General features: G+C 44.3%; 1 protein-coding gene across 11 annotated transcripts in view; it reads left to right on the top strand.

Annotated features, from left to right (window-relative positions):
• Positions 1 to 23089, top strand: part of KMT2A (lysine methyltransferase 2A) — a 92445-nt gene that overhangs the window by 43692 nt on the left and 25664 nt on the right. For 7 of the 11 annotated variants that reach the window (XR_009454343.1, XM_059707705.1, XM_059707699.1 and 4 more), the window contains 16 exons: positions 812 to 943; positions 4721 to 4834; positions 8208 to 8354; positions 8776 to 8871; positions 9106 to 9226; positions 12838 to 12960; positions 13371 to 13555; positions 15507 to 15680; positions 16899 to 17009; positions 17296 to 17369; positions 17855 to 18048; positions 18338 to 18444; positions 19086 to 19223; positions 19902 to 20060; positions 20313 to 20430; positions 20854 to 20932. Coding sequence is in view for 10 of the 11 variants with exons in the window: in XM_059707705.1 (XP_059563688.1) it covers positions 812 to 943; positions 4721 to 4834; positions 8208 to 8354; positions 8776 to 8871; positions 9106 to 9226; positions 12838 to 12960; positions 13371 to 13555; positions 15507 to 15680; positions 16899 to 17009; positions 17296 to 17369; positions 17855 to 18048; positions 18338 to 18444; positions 19086 to 19223; positions 19902 to 20060; positions 20313 to 20430; positions 20854 to 20932 (2072 nt within the window). In the remaining variant the exon portion in view is untranslated. The remainder of the gene's footprint in view (positions 1 to 811; positions 944 to 4720; positions 4835 to 8207; positions 8355 to 8775; positions 8872 to 9105; positions 9227 to 12837; positions 12961 to 13370; positions 13556 to 15506; positions 15681 to 16898; positions 17010 to 17295; positions 17370 to 17854; positions 18049 to 18337; positions 18445 to 19085; positions 19224 to 19901; positions 20061 to 20312; positions 20431 to 20853; positions 20933 to 23089) is intronic. The other 4 variants (XM_059707702.1, XM_059707708.1, XM_059707704.1 and 1 more) reach the window with 2 other exon arrangements.

The following is a 23089-nucleotide window of genomic DNA, read 5'->3' as shown; positions in this document are numbered from 1 at the left end:
GGGACTGAGCCCGCAACCCAGGCATGTGCCCCTGTCCAGAATTGAACCTGGGACCCTCCGTCCGCAGGCCGACGCTCTGTCCACCGAGCCAAACCCGCCAGGGCCAAATGCTAGGTTTTTATTAGGCCACGCTCCAGAGTCATCGTCCGGTTTCTGCCTGTGATGATGAAGCATGATTCCATTGGCAAATTTGAAATCATCGATGATCACAGAGCTGGGAAAATTGCTGTGAACCTCCTGGGCAAGTTGGACAAATGCGGAGTGATCAGCCCAAATTTGATGTATAACTGGGAGATCCAGAAAAATTGCAGAATAACCTGCTCCTCTCCCGTAAGTTTGGTTTCATTGTACCGAGCACTTCGTCTGGCATCATGGACCACAGAGAAGCAAGATGAAAACACAGGAGAAAAAATACTGGGATTCTTTTTCTGGGAATGTAATTACATACGTGCAAATAAAATGCCTTCATGAAAAAAATTTTGAAAAGTACTTTACTATTTCTATAGGATACTTGTGTTGGGAACGTTTTCCCTTCTATTAATTAGATTTGTCATTTGCATTATTTTCTATTGCAAAGTGAAGGCAAGCCCTGTCCGCCGTGGCTTACTTGATTGAGCGTGGGCCTGTGCACAAAAGGTTGCAGGCTCCATCCCTGGTGTGGGGCGTGCAGGAGGCAGCCAATCGATGTTTCGCTCTCATATCGATGTTTCTCTCCCATCCTCTCTCTAAAAATCAATTTTAAAAAATATTTTTTAAAAAGTGAAGGCAAATAGAGTGTGGTTTTGTTTTTATTTGTTTTCTATCCCTGTAGGAAAAACCACCTCCCGTCAGCAAGCAGGAGAGCGCAGGCACTTTGAACATCCTCAGCGCTCTCTCCAACGGCAGCAGCTCTAAGCAGAAGGTTCCAGCAGATGGAGTCCACAGGATCAGAGTGGACTTCAAGGTAAGAGTGTTGAGTGACCACATACTTATATCGAGCCATGGACTTTATATTTTTAAAATAGTTTTTTTATGTTTAATTTACAGTTGACTTTGAATATTATGTTACCTTCAGGTGTACGACCATGTGATTAGACATTTCTGTAACTTGGGAAGTGATCACCCTGATTAATCTAGTATCCATCTGGCACCATATAGTTATTACAGTATTATTCCTGTGTTAATTCTCTAACTACCAATTTGTGCTTCTTAATCCCTTCACTTTTTTTACTAATCCCCCCAGTCCCCTTCTCCTCTGGCAACCATCAAAATATTCTCTGCATCTATGAGTCTCTTTCTGTTTTGTTTGTTTATTTTGTTCTTTAGACTCCACATACAAGTGAAAGCATCTGGTGTTTGGCTCTGTCTGACTTACTTCACTAAGCACAGTACCCTCTAGGTCCATCCATGTTGTTGTAATTGGCAAGATTTCATTCTGTTTTATGGTTGAGTCATGTTTCATTGTGTAAATTCACCACTTCTTCTTCATCCATTTGTCTGTTGATGGGCACTTAAGTTGCTTCCATACTTTGGCTATTGTAAATAATGCCACAGTGAACATATGGATGGATGTCTTTTTGATTGAATGTTTTGGGTTTCTTCAGAAAAATACCCAGAATAGGAATTGCTGAATCTTTTGTCTCTTGTTAAAATCTTTGTTTGAAAGTCTCTTTTGTCTGGTATAAGTATTGCTACCACAGCTTTTTGTGTTTGCTTCATTTTCATGAAATACCTTTTTTCATTTCTTTATTTTCTCTGTGTCTTTCCATTTGACATGAGTCTCGTGTTGACAGCATATGTAAGGGTCTTGTTTTATTATCCATTCAGCTTCCCTGTGTCTTTTGATTGGAGCATTTAAGCCCTTTGTATTTAAAGTAATTGTTGATAGATACATAGTTCTTGCCATTTTATTATTCAAACTTTGATCTTTTTCTTCTTTTTCTTAAAGAAGACCTTTAACATTTCCTGTAATACTCAATGGTGGTGATGAATTCCTTTAGCTTTTTCTTTTCTGGAAAGCTGTTTGTCTATCCTTCGATTCTGCTTTGCTGTATAGAGTAATCTTGGTTGTGGAGTTCTTGCTTTTTGTCACTTTGAATGTTTCTTATCATTCCCTTCTGACCTGCCAAGTTTCTGTTGAGAAATCAGCTGACAGTCATTTGGGCGCTTTCTTGTAGGTATCTAACTGCTTTTCTCATGCTGCTTTTAAGATTCTGTCTTTGTCTTTAACCGTTGTCATTTTAATGATGATGTGTCTTGGTGTGGGCCTCCTTGGGTTAAACTAATTTGAGACTCTGTGCTTCTGGGACTTGTATGTCTGTTTCCTTCACTAGGTTAGGAAGTTTTTCTGTCAATTTTTTCCTTTTTATTGTTACAGTGTTACAGATGGCCCCCAATTTCTGTCATTTTTTCCAAATAGCTTTTCAATTCCTTATTCTCTCTCTTCTCCTTCTGGCACCTCTGTGATACAACTGTTGACTCACTTGAAGTTGTCCTAGGGCAGTGGTTCTCAACCTTCCTGATGCCGCGACCCTTTAATATGGTTCCTCATGTTGTGGTGACCCCCAACCATAAAATTATTTTCGTTGCTACTTCATAACTGTAATTTTGCTACTCTTATGAATCATAATGTAAATATCTGATATGCAGGATGTATTTTTATTGTTACAAATTGAACATAATTAAAGCATTAATCACAAAAACAATATGTAATTATATATATGTGTTTTCTGATGGTCTTAGGCAACCCCTGTGAAAGGGTCGTTCTACCCACAAAGGGGTCGCGACACACAGGTTGAGAACTGCTGTCCTAGAGGCTCCTTACACTATCCTCATTTGGGGGGATTTTTTTTTTTTTTGCTGTTCTGGTTGGGTGTTTTCTGCTTCCTTATATTCCAAATCTATGTTTTGATGCTTTGCTTCATCTATTATTGATTTCCTATAATGTATTCTTCATTTCAGTTGGTGTATCCTACATTTCTGACTGGTATTTTTTTCTATTTTCTATCTCATTCATGTTTACTATCTCTTTGTTTCTCACTGAGTTCCTCTACTCTTCCCCTAAGTTCATTGAGCACCCTTATAACCAGTGTTCTGAACTCTGCATCTGGCAGATTCCTTGTCTCCATTTTATTAATTTATTTTCCTGGAGTTTCTGTTCTTTCACTTGGGACATGCTTCTCTGTCTCCTCGTTTGGCAGCCTCCCGTGTGTGTGGATGAGGTAGAGCTGCTGTGTCTCCTGGTCTTGGTAGAACGGCCCAGTGTGGTGGGTGTCTCGGTGGTGCAGCCTCCCCGGGCACCAGAGCGAGGCACTCTGCTGTGCCCCTGTGCGGGCTGTGTTTCCCCCTGTTGTAGTGGAGCCTTGGTTGCTGTTGGCACATCAGTGGGAGGTAGGTGCCCCCAGGCTGATTGACTGGTAGGCTGCGGAGACCACAGCGGAGGAGCTGCTGTGCAGTTGCCGACCCCGTGGATCAGGACTTCCTTCTGCAGGGCTCTGGCGCCTGCCCGGCCTACCCCTGCATGTGCTGGTGGTTGGGTGGTGCTTCCGTGTGGTCTGAGGTTGTCCCCTGGATGTGCTGGTGTTGGGGGCTCCTGGGAGGTGCTGACCGAGGTCAGCTGCTGCCTCTACCCTGCCTGGAGCCATCCGGCATGAGCAACAAGATGATCTGCTGATGGCTGCTACTTGTGCCTGGCATGGAGATGCCTGGGAGAAGGCTGAGTTCAGCTGCTGCTATTGCTGAGGTTGGGGCTGCTTAGCAGCAAGTACGGGGCCTGCTGAGGCCAGATGCTGCTTATTTGGGGTTTGTGGGACCCTTTGAGAGGTTTTAGGAAAGTCTGCAGCATGAGCAAGGGCAGGCCGCTGGTATGGAAAAGCCCTGGACTCGTCTTGGCGTGCCTGCAAGTTGGATGGGCAAGGGTCTCGGAATCACTGGGGCAGGCAAACTTGTTAGCCAAGTTGATGGAGAGTCAGATATGGTACCGCCTGCACCTGCAGTGGGGGACTCCGCACAGCTGGAGCTCAGAGGGAAATGAGTCTGTGTGCAGGCCCTTTAGGAGGAACACCTGGGTCTCCAGCAGGCTGGGGCTCCCTCATCCACAGTCCTCACTGGTCTTTACAGCCAGAAGTTACCGGGACTCCTCTTCCCAGCCCTGGAGCCCTGGGCTGGGCACCTAGTGTGGGGCTGGGCCTCCCCTGGCCGCCGAGATGCCCTTCCGATTTGTAACCACCGTACACGGCCGTGGGACCTTGATCAGAAGCCAGTGTTCCTGACTCAGTCAAGATAACGATGATACCAGAGGCGTTGAAAGCCAGGACATCAGCACACAGTGGGGAAATGAATAAGAACCACCACCAGCGATAGGTTCACGTGTTGTGAGAGCTTTGGCCCCTGTTTGTGAGTGAGAAGTCCAGTGACACGAGAATCGTGTCTGAGGAAATTGTTCTTTCCCGTGGGAATTATCGAAGGATGATGATAGCTTGGATCAGTAAAACTAACGGGGATTCAGTCCCAGGGTCACTTTGCATTATAGTTAGCGTGAGCTAAACCCATAAAGGGGTGACTGTTTTAACAGTTTGCATCTGATAGTAAAATTTTTTAAAGCAGCAGTTGTTTTTGAACTCATTAAAGGAAGTATGCTTGGCGTTCTTGTAGCATTCTCATCTCACCGTTTCTAACCTTATTTTCAATCCCAAGTTGTGTCGTTGTAAAACTTTGGTAAATGGCTGTTCTCTCTCCGCAGGAGGACTGCGACGCCGAGACCGTGTGGGAGATGGGCGGCTTGGGCATCCTGACCTCGCTCCCCATCACGCCCAGGGTGGTGTGCTTCCTCTGTGCCAGCAGCGGGCACGTGGAGGTGAGCGGCTGCTGCTTGTGCCTGGCGTGAATGTAGCAGGTGTAATGTCGATTAGTTTTCTTGGATGAAAATATCATCACACTGGAGGCCCAGAGCACGAAACTGCTTGGGTGGGGTCCCTAGGCCTAACCTGGATCAGGGCCATCTGCTGCCCACTTGCCAGTCCCCAGTCCCGCCCCACCGCCGCCCACCCGAGTTCCCTGTAGTTCCCCATTCGCCCTGATTGGAGCCTGCAGGCCAGGGGTAGGGACCACGAGGTCTGCCTTCCGCCTGCTCGCCAGTCCCTCGTCCTGCCCCGCCACCACCCACCCCGGTACCCCGTGGTTTCCCCGTTGCCATCCAGCCATCGGAGCCTGCGGGCTGGGGGAGGGACCAAGAGGTGGTCAGTTTACTTCATGGTGACTGGTCAGTCAGTCGTTCTGGTTGTTATGCCATTATGGTCGCTGGCCTTTTATTAGATAGGATTCTGTTTTATTGATAGGCAGCAGGTACCACCCCCTGTTTAACCCAGTTAATGAGCCCAGTTAATTACTGGTTTGGCTCAGTAATAGAGCGTCGGCCTGCAGACCTTATCCCGGGTTCAATTCTGGTCAAGGGCTTGTACCTCGGTTGTAGGCTCCTCCCTGGCCCAGGGCCCTGGCTGGGGCCTGTGCAGGAGGCAACAAATCGACGTGTTTTCTATCACATCGATGTTTCTCTCTGTCTTTCCCTCTCCCACTCTCTAAAACTTTATAAAAAATTCTCGGGTGAAGATTAAAAAATAAACCAGTTAATGAAATGCTAGTATTTTTGAAGTGTTTTAGAGATTTTAGGAAGGAATCTGCTTCATAGTACAGTAACAAAGATATTGAGTGAGAAAAGTTTACTGTTGACTGGAGGCCTGGTTTTTCTGCTAGATGCTTAAACATGGAGAAAAATAATACAGTGTTCCTCGAGAAAAGAGATGCTTTTGATGGTGATTTTATATTGAATATCCAAACCCCCTTGTCTCTAAAGAGCTCTTTAACAATTAGTAACAAAAGGAATAATACCCGCTAGAAATAGGCTTAAGGACAGGAGTATATAATGCATGAAATGAGAAATAAAAACTGTGGGCGGAGGCGCTGAGCCTTCTTATGGGAATGAAAGAATGAAATAAAGGGGGAACTGCATGACAAAAAGGATCCTGTGGAAATGGGCACTCTCTTTGGTGGAAAGCTGAATTAGTTACAGCCTTTCTCTTGAGGGCTGTTTGGAAGTATGTATGTACTTAATTTTAAATACCTTCTAACCCAGCAGTTGTGCTCTAGGCATTTATCTCAAGAATGTAACTGGATAAATTGGCAAATATGTAAATGTATGCACACACACACATATATATGTGTATGTATGTGTATATATGATCTATACTAATAAAAGGGTAATATGCTAATTAGACCCGGAGACCTTTCGGACATCCTTCCAGACAAAGCCATGGTGGTGGGGCTGAGGCAGAGGCGGTTAGGGTGATAAGGCCAGCAGGTGGAGACGGTTAGGGGCGATCAGTCCGGCAGGCAGAGTGGTTAGGGGCGATCAGTCCGGCAGGCAGAGTGGTTAGGGGTGATCAGGCAGGCAGGCGAGTGGTTAGGAGCCAGTGGTCCTGGATTGTAAGAGGGATGTCCGACTGCAGGATCAGGCCTAAACTGGCAGTCGGACATCCCCCAAGGGGTCTCCAATTGGAGAGGGTGCAGGCTGGGTTAAGGTAACCCCCCACCCTCTGTGCACAAATTTTGTGCACCGGGCCACTAGTACATATGTAAAACAAACCTTTCTATATGTATATAAATAATAAATAGAAGGGTTTCCTTCAGTATTGTTTATGCTAGGGCTGCTTTAGATGTCATTGAAACCAAGAACATTCCGTCTGCAAGTCCCCAGGGGCACTGTACCTCTTTTTTTTAACCTAATCAAATGCTTTGTATTCACACATATGCTACCCACAGGAATCACTTAAGCACTGGGACTTAAACTTCTGTGATAAAACATGATTTTTTCAGAGTGTAGTTGCTCTAATTTAAATTGCACGGCTGCGCTCAGCAATCCCGCAGAATTCCTAAAGCCGGAACTGGAGGATGGATGGCGCACGGCCTCATTGCCTCCGACAATATAGCCAGTGCCTGGCGGCGTCTCCCACCATGCACGTTGTAAAAAATGTTTATGTTGACATGATTTCAGATTTTCAGAAATGTCACAAGGGTAGTACAAAGAACCCTCATCTCCCCTTCACCTGGCGTCCCCAGATGTTAATAGTTTCCATTCCCTTTCTTCTTTTCTCTTTGTGTATTTATATTTTACAAAATAAATAAAATATACATCCATTTTTATATAAGTAGACATATTTTTCCTAAAAAATTGAGAGCAAGTTCCAGAGATGTGCCATTTTACCTCTAAATATTATAATTACCAAAATCAGGAAATAAGGCCTGGGTGGTGTCTTATGAACCAAGAGCTCACAGTTCAATTCCTGGCCAGGGATCATACCTGGGTTGGGGGCTCAATTCCCAGCCGATCAATGATTCTCTCTCGTCATTGATGTTTGTCTCTCTCTCTCTTTCTCCCTTCCTTTTTGAAATCAATAAAAATATTTTTTAAAAAACAGGAAATAACATTGGTACATTATTATTATCTAATCCAGCCATGGGCAAACTACGGCCCGCGGACCAGGTCCGGCCCGTTTGAAATGAATAAAACTAAAAAAAAAAAAGACTGTATCCTTTTATGTAATGATGTTTACTTTGAATTTATATTAGTTCACACAAACACTCCATCCATGCTTTTGTTCCGGCCCTCCAGTCCAGTTTAAGAACCCATTGTGGCCCTCGAGTCAAAAAGTTTGCCCACCCCTGATAATCTATGGACCTTATTTAGGTTTTACCAGTTGTCCCAATAATTATTTTAGGCAAAAGAAAATTCTGGCCCGGCCGGCAAGACTCAGTGGTTGAGCATCGACCTATGAACCAGGACGTCACAGTTCGATTCCTGGTCAGGGCATATGCCTGGGTTGTGGGCTCAATCCCTGGTGTGGGGTGTGCAACTGTTTAGAATATTGTAGAAAATCTTTAACACCATCCCTATAGCTCTTTGTTTATAGCTATCTTATGTCACTTAGCACATCATATGAAGTCTTGAATTGTATTTATTTTGTTACTTTATAATTTTGTTACTCCCACGTTAGTTCCCTGAATCTCCTGCGATGCCCTGTATTGTGCTGTTGAAAAATATACTGATTGCTTAATGACTATATGCTGAATAAAATACGGAGAGTACTATACTCCTAACTCCCAAAGGATGTGTGTAGGATTCGGCTGATATATCTGCATGCTATTCTGTAACATTTCTCTCCATCTTTCCCCAGTTTGTGTATTGCCAAGTCTGCTGTGAGCCCTTCCATCGGTTTTGTTTGGAGGAGAACGAGCGCCCCCTGGAGGACCAGCTGGAAAACTGGTGTTGCCGTCGCTGCAAGTTCTGTCACGTGTGTGGAAGGCAGCATCAAGCCACAAAGGTACACGGCTAAGCAATAGAACTGCCTGGAGGATTGCTCTCTGTCTCCATTCCTGCCTTTTCCTTTAGGATTTTGCATCTATTTTTTTCTCTTGGCTTAGTCTGTTTTGACTATTTGATTGGCTATAATCAGTTGCCTATTTTTGTGTTTTAATTTTGGGGATATTGCATAAGACGTGGCATTGGATAAAATCCCCCAAATAAGGCAAGTCCACCCGATAAGGATATTCACCACTGAGTGCCTTCGGCAGGAAATAAATTCATGGGCTTTAATGGGGAGTAAATAATTTATGAGGAAACTTGCCTGCTAGATGGATGTGCCATACTTACTTGGAGATAAAGATGAAATGAGGTAGGCAGCGACAGGTGCTTCGTGACGGTGAGGTGACGCCCATCCTCTTGCCTTGATGTTTTTCTTACAGCAGCTGCTGGAATGTAATAAGTGCCGAAACAGCTATCACCCTGAGTGCCTAGGACCTAACTACCCCACCAAACCTACAAAGAAAAAGAAAGTTTGGGTGAGTGTGCACCGTGTGCTGTTCCAGAGAGGATCGTCGTGCAACCGTGGGCTTGGGTGACTTATAACAGGAATGTCCTTGCTTGAGGATGTCAGTGTAACAGTTATTTTGGCCTCGTTATTAGAAAAAGCCATCCCAGTAGAGAAGTCACCTCTAGATATTTGTGATCTTTTTTTAATCAGAGGAGCTACTAAAGATGAGAAATTCTACTGCATTTCTTTCCTTCCTTTCCAGATCTGCACCAAGTGTGTGCGCTGCAAGAGCTGCGGGTCTACCACCCCCGGCAAAGGCTGGGACGCACAGTGGTCCCACGACTTCTCACTGTGCCACGACTGTGCCAAACTCTTTGCTAAAGGTACCCCCCAGAAGACTTTTGTCGGATTTTGGATGTTGTTCTTGATGTTTTGGAGGTGAACTGAACACTCACGTGGAATAAGAAAAATGTCTTACACGTCTTTTCAAGGTTTCCATTTAGGCACATGTACTAAGTTTCTGGTCTTTCTTTTACAGAGAATTATAGCAGCGAGGCAGGTTTCATTAGGTTATGGGAAGAATTGAGTAGTTGTAGTTTTTTTTTTTATGAAAGTTAACTAAACACAAAGAAATTCTCTGAGCCATTATTTCCCAAAGTGCGGTACATAGATATCTGATTGTTTCAGAAGTGATTTTATGTGGTACTGAGGCAACCATTTTACTTTATTTTCTTTTATGTTTAATTAAATTGGGGTGACATTGGTCAACATGAACATAAAGGTTTCAGGTGTGGGTTTCTGTGTTACAAGATCTGTATATTGCACTGTGTACCCACCACCCACAGTCACATCCTCTGTCACCATATATTAGCCCCCCTTCTCCCCCTGTCCCCTTCTCTCTGGCAGCCACCACACTGCTGTTTGTGTTCACAGGTTTCCGTTTTATATCCCACACATGAGTGAAATCAGACGGTTCTTAGCTTTTTCTGACATTTCACTTAGCATAATGTTCTCACGGTCCCTCCATGCTGTTACAAATGGCGCTACTTCATCCTTTCTGATGGCTGAGTAGTGTTCCACTGCGTACATGGGCCACATCTTCATCCAGTCCTCTATCGCAGGGCACTTTGGCTGTTTCCATGTCTTGGCCACCATGAATAATGCTGCCATGAACATAGGGGCGCAAATATCTTTGTGATTATGTGATTTCGAGTTGTTCAGGTTTATACCCAGGAGTGGGATGGCTGGGTCATATGGTAGCTCTATTCTTAATTTTTTGAGGAATCGCCAGACTGCTTTGCATAGTGGCTGCACCAGTCCACATTCCACCACCAGTGAACGAGGTTCCCTTTTCCCACAACCTCTCCCACGCTTGTTGTTGCTTGTCTTGTTGATAATGGCCACTCGAACAGGTGTGAGGTGGTAGCTCACTGCGGTTTTGATTTGCATTTCCCTCATTGCCAGTGAGCTTGAACATCTTCTCATATCTACTGGTTTGTATGTCTTCTTGGGAGGGGAGTATGTTCAGGTCCTCTACACACTTTTTGATTGGGTTGTTTGGTGTTGAGTTTTATAAGTTCTTCATATATTTTGGAGATTAAACCTTTGTAGGAACTACTGTTTGCAAATATCTCCCATCTGGTTGGCTGCCTCTTTGTTTTGTTGTCAGTTTCTGTTGCTGTGCAGAAGCTTTTTAGTTTGATCTAGTCCCATTAATTTCTTTTTGTCATTACTTCACTTGCCTTTGGGATCAAGTTCATAAAATACTCTCTGTGACCAAGATCCTTAAGTTTGGTACCTATATTCTCTTCTTTGTAACTTATTGTTTTGGGTCTGATATTTAGGTCTTTGATCCATTTTGAATTAATTTTTGTACATGGGGCAAATTAATCCAGTTTCATTCATTTGCATGTGGCTTTCCAGTTTTCCCAGCACCATTTATTGAAGAGACTATCTTTACTCCATTGTGTGTTTCTGGCTCCTTTGTTGAAAATCATCTGTCCATATACATGTGGTTTTATAGCTGGGTTCTCTATTCTGTTCCATTGATCTGTGTGTCTTTCTCTGCCAATGCCATGCTGTTTTGATCATCGTAGCTCTGTAGTATAATTTGAAGTCAGTTAGTGTGATACCTCCAGCTTCATTATTTTTTCTCAGGATCGCTTTGGCTATTTGGGGTCTTTTGTGGTTCCATACAAATCCAATGATTTCTCGTTCTATTTCTTTAAAAAATGACATTGGTATTTTGATAGGGATTGCATTAAATCTGTAAATTGCTTTGGGTAATATGGCCATTTTAACTATATTGATTCTCCCAATCCACCATGAGCACGGGATATTTTTCCATTTTGTTTATCTTTTTCAATAATGCGTTGTAATTTTCAGCATATAGCTCTTTCACATTTTTTGTTAAGTTTATCCCTAGATATTTTATTCCTTTGGTTACAATTGCAAAAGGAATTGTTTTTTGGTTTTGTTTTTTATTTCTTTTTCTGAAGTTTTGTTGTTAGTGTACAGGAAGGCAATGGATTTTTGCACATTGATTTTGTATGCTGCAACTTGATTGTATTTATTTATTATTTCTAGTATTTTTTGGTGGAATCTTTATGGTTTTCTATATACCGAATCAGGTCATCCACAAAAAGTGACAGTTTGACTTCTTCCTGCCCTATTATGTGGATGCCTCTTATTCCTTCTCTTGCCTCATAGCTCTGGTGGGGCCTCCCAGCTCTGTGTGGAAAAGAGCGGCGGGAGTGGACGTCCTTGTCTTGTTGCTGATCTTAGGGGAAAAGCTTGCGGTTTTCACCATTGAGCATGAGATTAGCTGAGGGCTTATCCTAGATGCCCTTTATCATGTTGAGGTACTTTCTTTCTATCCCTATTTTATTGAGTGTTTTAATCATAAATGGATATTGTATCTTATCAAATGCTTTTTCTGCAAGTGTTGATAAGGTCATACAAAAGATTTTTATCCTTTCTTTTGTTAATGTGGTGTATTCCATTGATTTGCATACGTTGAACCATCCTTGTGCCCCTAGAATGAACCCCACTTGATCATAATGTGTTATTTTTTAATGTACTGTTGTATTTTATTTGCTAGTATTTTGTTTAGGGTTTTTGCATCTGTATTCATCAGAGATATTGGTCTGTAGTTTTCTTTTTTGTGTGTGTTATATTTGCCAGGTTTTGTTATGAGGATTACATTGGCTTTATAGAATGTGTTAGGAAGTATTGCCTCTTCTTCAATATTTTGGAAGAGTTTGAGAAGGACAAGACAAGGACTATAGAGTCTTGTTCTCTATAGTCTATTAAGGAAAAAATAATAGGGGATACATGGATAAAGCAAATTAGTGAAGGTACTTTATTGTGCTGAAATTTAGAAGCGTTCTATAAAAGCCCTGGGAATAAAGAAAAGTGTAAATTACTCCCATACCCTCATCTCTTTTTAAAATTTAAGCATTTCTTTGGAATGTTTAAGAGAAAGTTCTCTCTTCCATTCTTTGTCTATTACGTTATCTGTAAAATCTATCTCATGACCTGTAATAATGAGCCTATAGAACTAGTGGCCTGTTCTAAGAGCTCAGGATACTCTTACTGCTTTCCAGGTATGTGCACATTCCCTGGTAGGTCCATGCTGACATGTGTTAAGTAGTTCCTGCATTTTTTAAATTTATTTTATTTTAAAAATACATTGTTATTGATTTCAGGGAGGAAGGGAGTGGGGGAAAGAGAGAGAGAAACATCAGTGATGAGAGAATCATTGATTGTCTGCCTCCTGCACGCCCCCTACTGGGAATTGAGCCGCCAATCTGGGCATGTGCCCTGACCAGAATCAAACTGACCTCCTGGTTCCTAGGTTGACACTCAACCACTGAGCCACGCCGGCCGGGCGGGTCCTGCCTGTTAGGTCAGGGTCACATACAGAAGTCCAGGCCTGGGGACGCAGTGGTGTGTAAACCAAAGCACTTAGCGGAACACGTTGCTTTCCTTTCAGGAAACTTCTGCCCGCTCTGCGATAAGTGTTATGACGATGACGACTATGAGAGCAAGATGATGCAGTGTGGGAAGTGTGATCGCTGGGTCCATTCCAAATGTGAGAACCTTTCAGGTACAGAAGGTTGGAGTCTTTTTATTATCGTTTCCTTCTTCTGATAGCTACACTGACAGCCCCCAAAGTCCTACCGATGTAAAAATCATGGCAGTGTGGTTTGAATTTTTGTAATTAATTTCTTGGTCTTTAGACTCAACAGCCGTGTGTGGAGTTTGTGCCCATTTACCTTGAACATGTCCCTCTGAAATAGCTACTTGCTGTCCTTTGCGGGCACCATGACCTATTGATCCCGCGATAACCAGAGTCTGGATCAGTGTTGATAACGTCTCTTTGAAGCGCAATAGGTGCGAGTTCCCAGGGGACATTAGTTAGTGCTGTTTCTAACTGACAGCTTTCTCTGCAGTGCAGTGGCCTAGCCTCCTCTTTCCCTCCCGCTCTGCAGAGCGCCTTATGATGGTAGGTGTTTGCTTTCCCAGATGAGATGTATGAGATTCTCTCTAGTCTGCCAGAAAGCGTGGCCTACACGTGTGTGAACTGTACCGTGCGGCACCCTGCGGAGTGGCGGCTGGCCCTCGAAAAGGCGCTGCAGAGCTCCCTGAAGCAGGTGCTGACGGCCTTGTTGAACTCTCGGACCACCAGCCATTTGTTACGCTACCGACAGGTAGGCCCGCGTCTCCGTTTGGGTGCTGAGAGTTTGTTCTTAGGTGGCTTTTACTTCCAGAATGGTTTTTGGTTGGTTGGGAGTTTTTCCTTTTTAAAAAAAAGTTTTGCTTCATTCAGTCGTTTAGGTGATTTGTTTTGACCTTAAAATCATTAAAAACATTTTTAGAGCCAAGAATAGAACCTTCTAGCCCAGCCAGTGTTGCTCAGTAGTTGAGCCCCAACCTATGAACTAGGAGGTCACCGTTCAATTCCCGGTCAGGGCACATGCTGGGGTTTCCGGATCCATCCTCAGTGAGGTGTGTGCAGGAGGCAGCCAATTGATGATTCTCATCATTGATGTTTCTCTCATTCTCTCCCTCTCCCTTCCTCTCTCTGAAATAAATAAAAACATTTAAAAAAGAATAGGTCCTTCTTTGGGGTAAGAAATAGGAAGGAGGCATATTTCAAAGGCCTTACTGTTATAAGAACTTTGGACTTTATACTCGAAAGGCTATGGGGAGTCAATGAAGGCCTTCACCCAAAAGAGTCACCGAGCCTGGCCGGGTGGCTCAGTGGGCTGGAGCGTCATCTCACACACCAAAAAGTTGTAGGGTATATACCCACCCAGTCAGGGCACATGCCCAGGTTGCAGACTTGATCCCCAGTTGAAGCAAGTTCAGGAGGCAACCGATTGGTGTTTCTCTCTCTCCCTCTCGCTGTTTCTCCTTCCCTCCCTTTCTCTCCCGCTCCCTCCCTCTTCCTCTCTGGTTTTTCCCTCTGAAATCAATAAAAACACATATCCTATGCTGAGGATTAAAATAAAAAGAGTAACCTGATCAGAGTTGCTTTTTAGGAAAAAAAATGATTCTGACTGGAGAGAGGGAAGGGGTTGGAGACGTCTGAACCCAAGCAGGAGAGTGGTTAAGAGGCAGTTCTGTAACCGAGGTGTGAGAGAGCATGGTGGCCTCATCTCAGATGGTAAGGGGCTAGAGATGCCTTAGCTCTGGGGAAGCCCTGGGGCTCCTCAGGGTACGGTTTGAAAACTGCTCCTATGTAGCCATACAAGCTGTGGACTGTACATCTATACTAGTCATTGGGAACACAGGTGTAATGGTTGGCAGAACCACGCTGGAACGTTAATTCAGACTTAGGCTGCTGCTCTCTCTTTAATAGAGCTTAGTTTTTTTAAGCAAGAAGATTAGGTGTGCCCTACTGGTTTGGCTCAGACTGAAGGGTCCTGGTTCGATTGTGGATAATGGCACGCACCTCGGTTGCAGGCTTGATCCCTGGCCCCTGGTTGGGGCTTGTGTGGAAGGGAACCAGTCGATGTATCTCTCTCACATCAATGTGTCTCTCTGTCTCTCCCCCTCTCTTCTACTCTCTCTAAAAATCAATGGAAAAATACCCCCAGGTGAGGATTAACAAACAAACAAAAAAAGTATATTAAAAAAAAGAAAATTAGCTGCCATTTATGACTTACTCAAAAGCAACGAGAGTTTCTGGGGGTTTTTTTGGGGGGGGGGGGCGGGGGTTAACATTTTTATTGATTTCAGGGAGGAAGAGAGAGGGGGAGAGAGAGAAACATCACTGATGAGAGAGAATCATCAATTGGCTTTTTCTTGTACGGCCTCTACTGAGAGTCAAGCCCGCACCCTGGACATGTGCTCTGACCAGGAATCGAACCTCTGACCTCCTGGTTCATAGATCAACGCTCAACCACTGAGCCACGCTGGCCGGGCAGTTTCTATTTCTTCATACTAGGCTTGGAATTTACCAAGCAAAATCTTAAATTAGCCTAGATAGCTGGCTCATTTTAACTTCTCCTTTTCTGAAATTGGAGAAATCTCTTATTTCCATGTTCTTTACGTTTTATAATATGAATCAGTCCCATCTTTATTAATTTTTATAGAATTTGCCTATGTGCCTCATTGTCAGTGTTAGATTAGTGAACCTGTCTTTCCTGGCAACAGGCTGCCAAGCCTCCAGACTTAAACCCCGAGACAGAGGAGAGCCTACCTTCCCGCAGCTCCCCAGAGGGCCCGGACCCGCCTGTGCTCACGGAGGTCAGCAAGCAGGAGGACCAGCAGCCTGTAGATCTGGAAGGGGTCAGGCGGAGGATGGACCAAGGGAGCTACACGTCTGTGGTATGTCTGCAGCCGACCACCCGCTTTCCCAGCGCCAAGTCAGTTCCTGGGCTCTTGGTGGAAGATGAGGCGGGATAAGCATTAAAAGATGACTTGTATTATATTTAGAAGTGTCATGTGGCTTTAAATACCTAAAAAGATGTGGGTTGTTTTAGCCCTTTGTTTCAGAAGATCAGTGTCTTAAGTGGTTCGTTTTATTTGGCTTTCATCTGAGTTCTCTGAAAATCACTTTCATATTGAAGTCATTTTTGTATTAAAACTGTTGATGGCCTGGCTGGTGCGGCTCAGTGGTTGAGCATCGCCCCATGCACGAGAGGTCGCTGGCTCTATTCCCAGTCAGGGCAGTGCTGCCCGGGTGCAGACTTGATCCCTGGTGGAAGGTGTGCAGGAGGCAGCTTATCAGTGGTTCTCTGTCATCTATGTTTCTCTCTCTCCCCCCCCCCCCCCGCCCCCCTTTCTCACTCTCTCCCTTTCTGTCTTTCTCAAACCAGTAAAAAGATACTTTTTAAAGAGTTTTATGGAAAAAATGACAGTGTGACGTTAACTGGCTTGACTTTTTTGAGATAACATCTGAACAATGTCTTTCTGTATAGGATATTCATTTGTAGGTAGATGCATTTTAATTTTATGGTTTTTGAACTATGTAGGAAACGATTGTTAACTCATGGTCCATATTTGCTCTTTAGTTATTAATTCATTTTAGTCCAAATAAAATATCGTAGCCCCGTTGGGTGTAACTTACCGTGATACAACTCAATTGTTGGCATTCTTGCTTTATTAGCCTTCATCTCTTGACTTTCACAAGTTAATCGTGAACTGAATCTCAAATGCCTCCTCTAAAGAGAAACCACACTGGCCCTAGCTGGTGTTGCTCAGTGGATAGAGCATCAGCCTGTGGATTGAAGGATCCCGGGTTTGATCCCGATCAGGGCACATGCCCGGGTTGCAGGCTATCCCCAGTAAGGGACGTGCAGGAGGCAGCCGATCCATGACTCTCTCTCATCATTGATGTTCTATCTCTCTCTCCCTCTCCCTTCCTCTCTGAAATCAATAAAAATATATTTTTTAAAAAGAAAAAATATTAATAGAAACTGCACTGTATGAAAATAAGGCGTTAGCTTCCTGTGGGCCCTCTGGGCTGGGTGGTTAGGAGGGAAAGGAAGTGGTTTTGCGAGCACCCCGTTCTTTGAACAATTAATGCTTTGTTTTTGTCTGCAGTTGGAGTTCAGTGATGACATCGTGAAGATCATCCAAGCAGCCATTAATGCAGATGGAGGGCAGCCGGAGGTTAAAAAAGCCAACAGCATGGTCAAGTCCTTCTTCATCCGGGTGAACAACCTTAATAGCCCCTTCTCCGTGCTTGTCTGCGGGGGTCGCCCCGGAGTGGAGCAGACCTTTTCTCTTCTGCCTGGTGCTTTGCTCTGTGGATAAGGCATCTTCTGGTTGTAGTCGCTCCTGATTCCTTGGCGGGGAGTTTTGAGGCCCCGGAGTGGGTGGTCTCCCTCGCGGCCTCGCGTCGTGCTCGGACCGGCGGGCGCTTGTGTGACGTGGTTTTTATGTGTTTTCCACATGAATGTTCACGTGTTTACATGCTGTTTGTTTGTTTTTCTGTTAGCAAATGGAACGTGTTTTTCCATGGTTCAGTGTCAAAAAGTCCAGGTTTTGGGAACCAAATAAAGTATCAAGCAAGTAAGTAAATTCTGTATTACTCTTTTTCTCATATAATCCATTTCTAGATTGAGGTTTCTCAAGAGTAGGCTGTAATATTAAAAACTGAGTCAGTTGAAATGCTCTGTGTGCCGGCTTAGAGACAACGGTGTATGTTATGGTCTGTTGTTAGAATTGGGTCCTATTATTCATTTCCAATGGTGTTCTCTACCTTCTGAGTCCCCGTATTTAATCTTACATTTTTATTCAGGTGAATCCTTTTGAGCCTTTGAGAAAGTTATCACTTGCTTCTGGAAGTGTAATCAAGAGTCATACATTGAGATTATGTTTTTAAAATAATATAAAGTCCTGTGTGATGAGGCGGTTTACAGACTGGGACTTGTGCTTACGTTCTGTGACTGGCTCGTGCCCGGGCCAAGACCCGATGAGATCAAGAATGTCATTGTTGTATACAGTTCTGGGTGCGCTATGGAGTCAGTAAAGCCTGTCGAATCGATTATTTCCAGCAGTGGGATGCTACCCAACGCAGTGCTTCCACCTTCACTTGACCATAATTATGCTCAGTGGCAGGAGCGAGAGGACAACGGCCACACTGAGCAGCCTCCTTTAATGAAGAAAATCATTCCGGCTCCCAAACCCAAAGGGCCTGGAGAACCGGACTCGCCCACTCCCCCGCACCCTCCCACGCCGCCAGCTTTGAGTAAGGATGCCAGTGATTGACTTGTGAATCTAAATTTAATGTCCTTGCGCATTAGAAATTTTCACATGATCCTTAAATGTAATAATCATTCTTTTTTGCTTCACTTGGAATGTTAACAAGGAATTTATAGAAATACTCTAATTTTAAAGTGGTAGGATCGCATAACTTTGCACACTTTTTGAAAGTGTTTGTTTTACAGGTTATGGGCTATTTGAGCCGAATTGTTTTCTTTTTCCTAGAGATCAAAATTAGTATCACCAGTTTTAATTGGGTGTCTTTGGGTTCCAAGGTACTGATAGGAGTCGAGAAGATAGTCCAGAACTGAACCCACCCCCAGGCATAGAAGATAACAGACAGTGTGCATTGTGTTTGACTTACGGTGATGACAGTGCTAATGTAAGTACCTCGCCACGGGTCCTACTCGCTAGATGCTCAGCATGAACTGTGTGACCTTTGTGTCTAAACCTGATTCCTGGGTGTTTTGGAACTTGGGGTTATTTCTATAACTGATTTGAAAGATGATTTGCCTTAAATTAACCTGCTGATGTCTATAATTTCTATCTTCTCAAAAAGCCTTTTTGAAAGTCAATAAAATATAAGTTGCACATTAAATACCTTGTATTTATTTAATGTAGTCGAGCAGAGTGGTTAAGGTCCATTTCTCTGCTGTTGACCTTGGCAAGGAGCTTAACCTCTCTGACCCTCAGCTGCATCTTTAAAATGAGCATAAGAAGAAGAATCCTTACCTCAGAGTGGTTCTGAGGACCGAAAGAGGTGAGGTGTAAGGCCTGTGCCCTGCCTGGCACATAGCTTATTTCTAATTCTCCTGTCTGTGGAAGAGGCGATCAGAAAGGACAGAAGTGGAAACAGGAACATTGAAAAAAAAATGGGTTTTTTTGTTTTTTTTTAATGTGTGTGTTCACCTAAAGAATTTTAATTAGTTTATTGAAGTTGTCTTGACTGAGGTAAAGCAAATATCAAGGAAAACTTTCTTTGACATAATCTTTAAAGAGAAAAGAAACCTCTTTGTTTCCCAGGATGCTGGCCGCTTGCTGTACATTGGCCAGAATGAGTGGACACATGTGAACTGCGCTCTGTGGTCGGCAGAAGTGTTCGAAGACGACGACGGGTCACTGAAGAACGTGCACATGGCCGTGATCCGGGGCAAGCAGCTGGTAAGGACACGGGAAGGCCGTCAGAGAGGCTCCTCGGTTTCCAGGCGTGCTGTCTGTGGCTAGGGCTGCCTCACGGCTGTTTCCCATCTATCTGCCTTCGGGTGGTCAGCCATACCGAGTACTGGCGTCCACTGTGGCAGCTGATTATCCTGACCCTTGGAGTATGGGCGAAAAAGGACAGTGTCCTGGAGAAGCGCCCCGATTGTGACTGACAGAATAAGGTGGTGGCACAGCCTAGTGACAGGGAAATGTTAACTACGTGGTAAGTGTGTCTGTTAAGCCTGGTAACTGGAACACCATTATGTTTCAGGCTCGTATGCTCTTTCTAGAACGGAGTTCTTTCGGATAGAATAGCTTTCTAGAGAGATGATGTTTTTAGCCTTGATCTTCAAAGCTTCCTCTTCTCTAAATCCATCTTGCATCCTAGAGGAAAAACTGTTTTGGTCCAAATTCTAAATCAAGTTATAATATTGAACTTTAGTAGTTATAGCGCCCCATGGACTGTGGGAGAAAGAAGGCTTGTGGAGAAGACTTTATAGCTCCTATCCCTTCCCTGTGAGTCAGCAGATTATTATCAATAAACAAAATTGCTTCTAGGAAACTCTGGAATGGGGAGGTAGAAAATGGCTTGAAATATTTGAACATCTGACCCGGGCTGTGTTTGTTCTGCATTGTCAGCGATGCGAATTCTGCCAAAAGCCGGGCGCCACTGTGGGCTGCTGCCTCACCTCCTGCACCAGCAACTACCACTTCATGTGCTCCCGGGCCAAGAACTGTGTCTTCCTGGACGATAAGAAGGTGTACTGCCAGCGGCACCGCGATATGATCAAAGGCGAGGTGAGAGAGCTTGCGTTGCTTCTTGAATTCTCCGGGAATTCAGGGAGAAGAGATGGAAAATAGCAAGCAAGTCGTAATTTGGCTTTACTTCTGTAGCTGTCCCTAGCACCTGCTCCTCTTAGCGGGATGCAGGCACTCTCCTGGTGGAAGAGGTGATTCCAGAGCTGTGCCCTGCCCCTCAGAGAGGCAGTATTGTGAGCATAACCTGCGAAGGGAAAGCCGAGTAACGGCTCCTCTGGGGTTTCATTTTAGGTGGTTCCCGAGAATGGATTTGAAGTCTTCAGAAGAGTGTTTGTGGACTTTGAAGGGATCAGCTTGAGGAGGAAGTTCCTTAATGGCTTGGAACCAGAAAATATTCACATGATGATTGGTAGGACATGGGCCTCGGTTGTAGGGGAGGCTGGCTGTAGCATTGGGGTACTTTTTAGTCTTTGGTTATGAAATTATTTTATACTAGAGGCCCGGTGAATGGATTTGGGCACTGGTGGGGTCCCTCGGCTTGGCCTGCAGGGATCGGACCAAAACTGGCTCTCCGACATCCCCCGAGGGGTCCCGGATCGTGAAAGGGTGGTTCTCAGGTGACGCACCCTGGAATCGGGCTCCCTTCTCTGGTTCCGAGTGCATCACCCGAGAACCACAACTGCCAAGTCACCACAGCTCAGCAGCCCCTGCGTTGAGTGTCTGCTCCCTGGTAGTCAGTGCGCGTCATAGCTACCAGTTGGATGGTTGAACGGTCACTTAGACTGATATATATATCATTATCTCCTCTAATCACTGTTCTCTCTTTGGCCAGGCTCCATGACAATCGACTGCTTGGGAATTCTCAATGATCTGTCTGACTGTGAGGACAAGCTGTTTCCAATTGGATACCAGTAAGTACCGTCGCGCGGGGAAGACAGCCGCCCCACAGCCTTAGCACCCTGAAGCACTGGTCATGTTGTTAGGTGTAGAGCCACTCTTGGGAGTTACTTCTAACTGCGACTAAAAATTAACTACTCTTTTGCTACTTCTTGTAGATGAGGACTAAAGTGTCATTTTATGTCAGCTAAATCCAGTTATGGAAGAAAAGCATTGAGTAATATCATGATAAGTTTGCACAGTAACAGGTGATCGCTAGAACAAATGGGGTGGTCACATTGTAAGGGATAAAAATGTTGAGTCACTGCCCTGGTCCAGTTGCTCAGTTGCTTAGAGCATTGTCCCCATACACCAAGGGTGCAGGGTCAGTCCCTGCTCAGGGCACATACAGGAGCAACCAGTGAATGCATAAATAAGTGGGACAGCAAATCGATGTTTTTCTCTCTTTATCGCTCCCTTCATCTCTCTAAAATCAATAAAATAAAGTTAAACATTTTTTTTTAAATATATTTTATTGATTTTTTACAGAGAGGAAGGTAGAGGGATAGAGAGTTAGAAACATCGATGAGCGAGAAACATCGATCAGCTGCCTCCTGCACATCTCCTACTGGGGATGTGCCCGCAACCCAGGTACATGCCCTTGACCGGAATCGAACCTGGGACCCTTGAGTCCGCAGGCCGACGCTCTATCCACTGAGCCAAACCGGTTTCGGCAACATTTTTTTTTAAATAAAGTTAAATCACTATATTGTACACCTGAAACTAATATTACTGATATGCTATTGTACACCAGCTAACTATATTTAAATTTTTTTAAAAAATTGTTTTTCAGAATAATCTATGTATATAAAAGCCTAAGCGACTGTTTGACCAGTAGCTATGATGCACACTGAACACCAGGGAGCAGACGCTCAATGCACAGGAATGGAAACATGGAACAGACTGATGAATCTCAGGGGGGAGGAGGGAGGATGGAAAGAGATTAACCAAAAATCTTATATACATACTAGATGCCTGGTGCACTGATTCGTGCACTGGTGGGGTCCCTCGGCCTACGGGGATCGGGCCAAAACTGGCAATCCGACATCCCCTGGTGGGGGGGGTCCCGGATTGTGAGAGGGCGCAGGCCAGGCTGAGGGACCCCACCAGTGCGCGAATCTGTGCACCGGGCCTCTAGTTTATAAATAAAATCTAAATAGAAAACACGGTGTCAGTCTCTTGAGATTCCATTCATGTGGGTTCAAAAGTCCAGATTGTTGTCACGGGTCACACACACCTTGTGCCTCTGTCCTCAGGTTTACATTTTCCAGGTCCCTCTAAAAATACAACCCCCACAAAAATAATCAGGTTCTCCAGTAGGAATTTATAATCTTTCCCATATGCAGTAAATTGTTTAAACTTCTAACAAGCTGACAATATAAATTCAAAATTCCCTTTCTATCGCTCCCCCTTTCGAGTCCTATTTTGCTATATATACTTCAACTTAGTCTACATCCCAATTCTGACGACAGTTTATGTTCCATACTTAGCTGGAAACTTTTTGTGTGAACGAGGCTTCCTCAGCATCCAGCACGTCTGAAGCAGTTACACTTCCCTTGTCTCATGGGGTGTTTCTCCCAAAGGAAACATCCCGGGCTTGCGCTTTCCTCACTGTGTACATATTGTGGGCCAGGGGTCCCTCCTGAGGGCCAATACTGGTTCTTGCAGGAGTTAGTATTTTTTCTCTGCATTTTAGGACACTTTACTACTTTCATCCCCTGCTTACAATACACTTTTTTTTAAAAAGATTTGATGTTGGTTTCTGAGAGACGAGGAAAAAAGGACTTTCAAAAGCTTGGAACATTCTGCCTTCGAACATTGGCTCAGAGGGTAGAGCGTCAGCCTACAGACTGGCGGGACCAGGTTCCATTCCGGTCGAGGGTTCATGCCAAGTTGGGGGCTCGATCCCCAGGAGGGGCCGTGTAGGAGGCAGCTGATCAGTGATTTTCTCTCATCATTGATATTCCTATCTCGCTCTTCCTCTCTCTTCTTCTGAAATCAATAAAAATATTTTTTTAATAAAATAGAAAGCTTGGAACATCCTAGTTTGGGAAATCTGTAAAAGTCCAGGAAAGAAAGCTAAATTCTACAAATCAAGGAGACCAGGGGATCTAGGATGAGAAGAGGTTTTG

The sequence above is a fragment of the Myotis daubentonii genome, chromosome 9, assembly GCF_963259705.1.
Source record: "Myotis daubentonii chromosome 9, mMyoDau2.1, whole genome shotgun sequence".
Lineage (NCBI taxonomy): Eukaryota > Metazoa > Chordata > Mammalia > Chiroptera > Vespertilionidae > Myotis > Myotis daubentonii.
The sequence above is the reverse complement of the archived record's forward strand: the minus strand, read 5'-3'. Positions and strand labels throughout refer to the sequence as shown.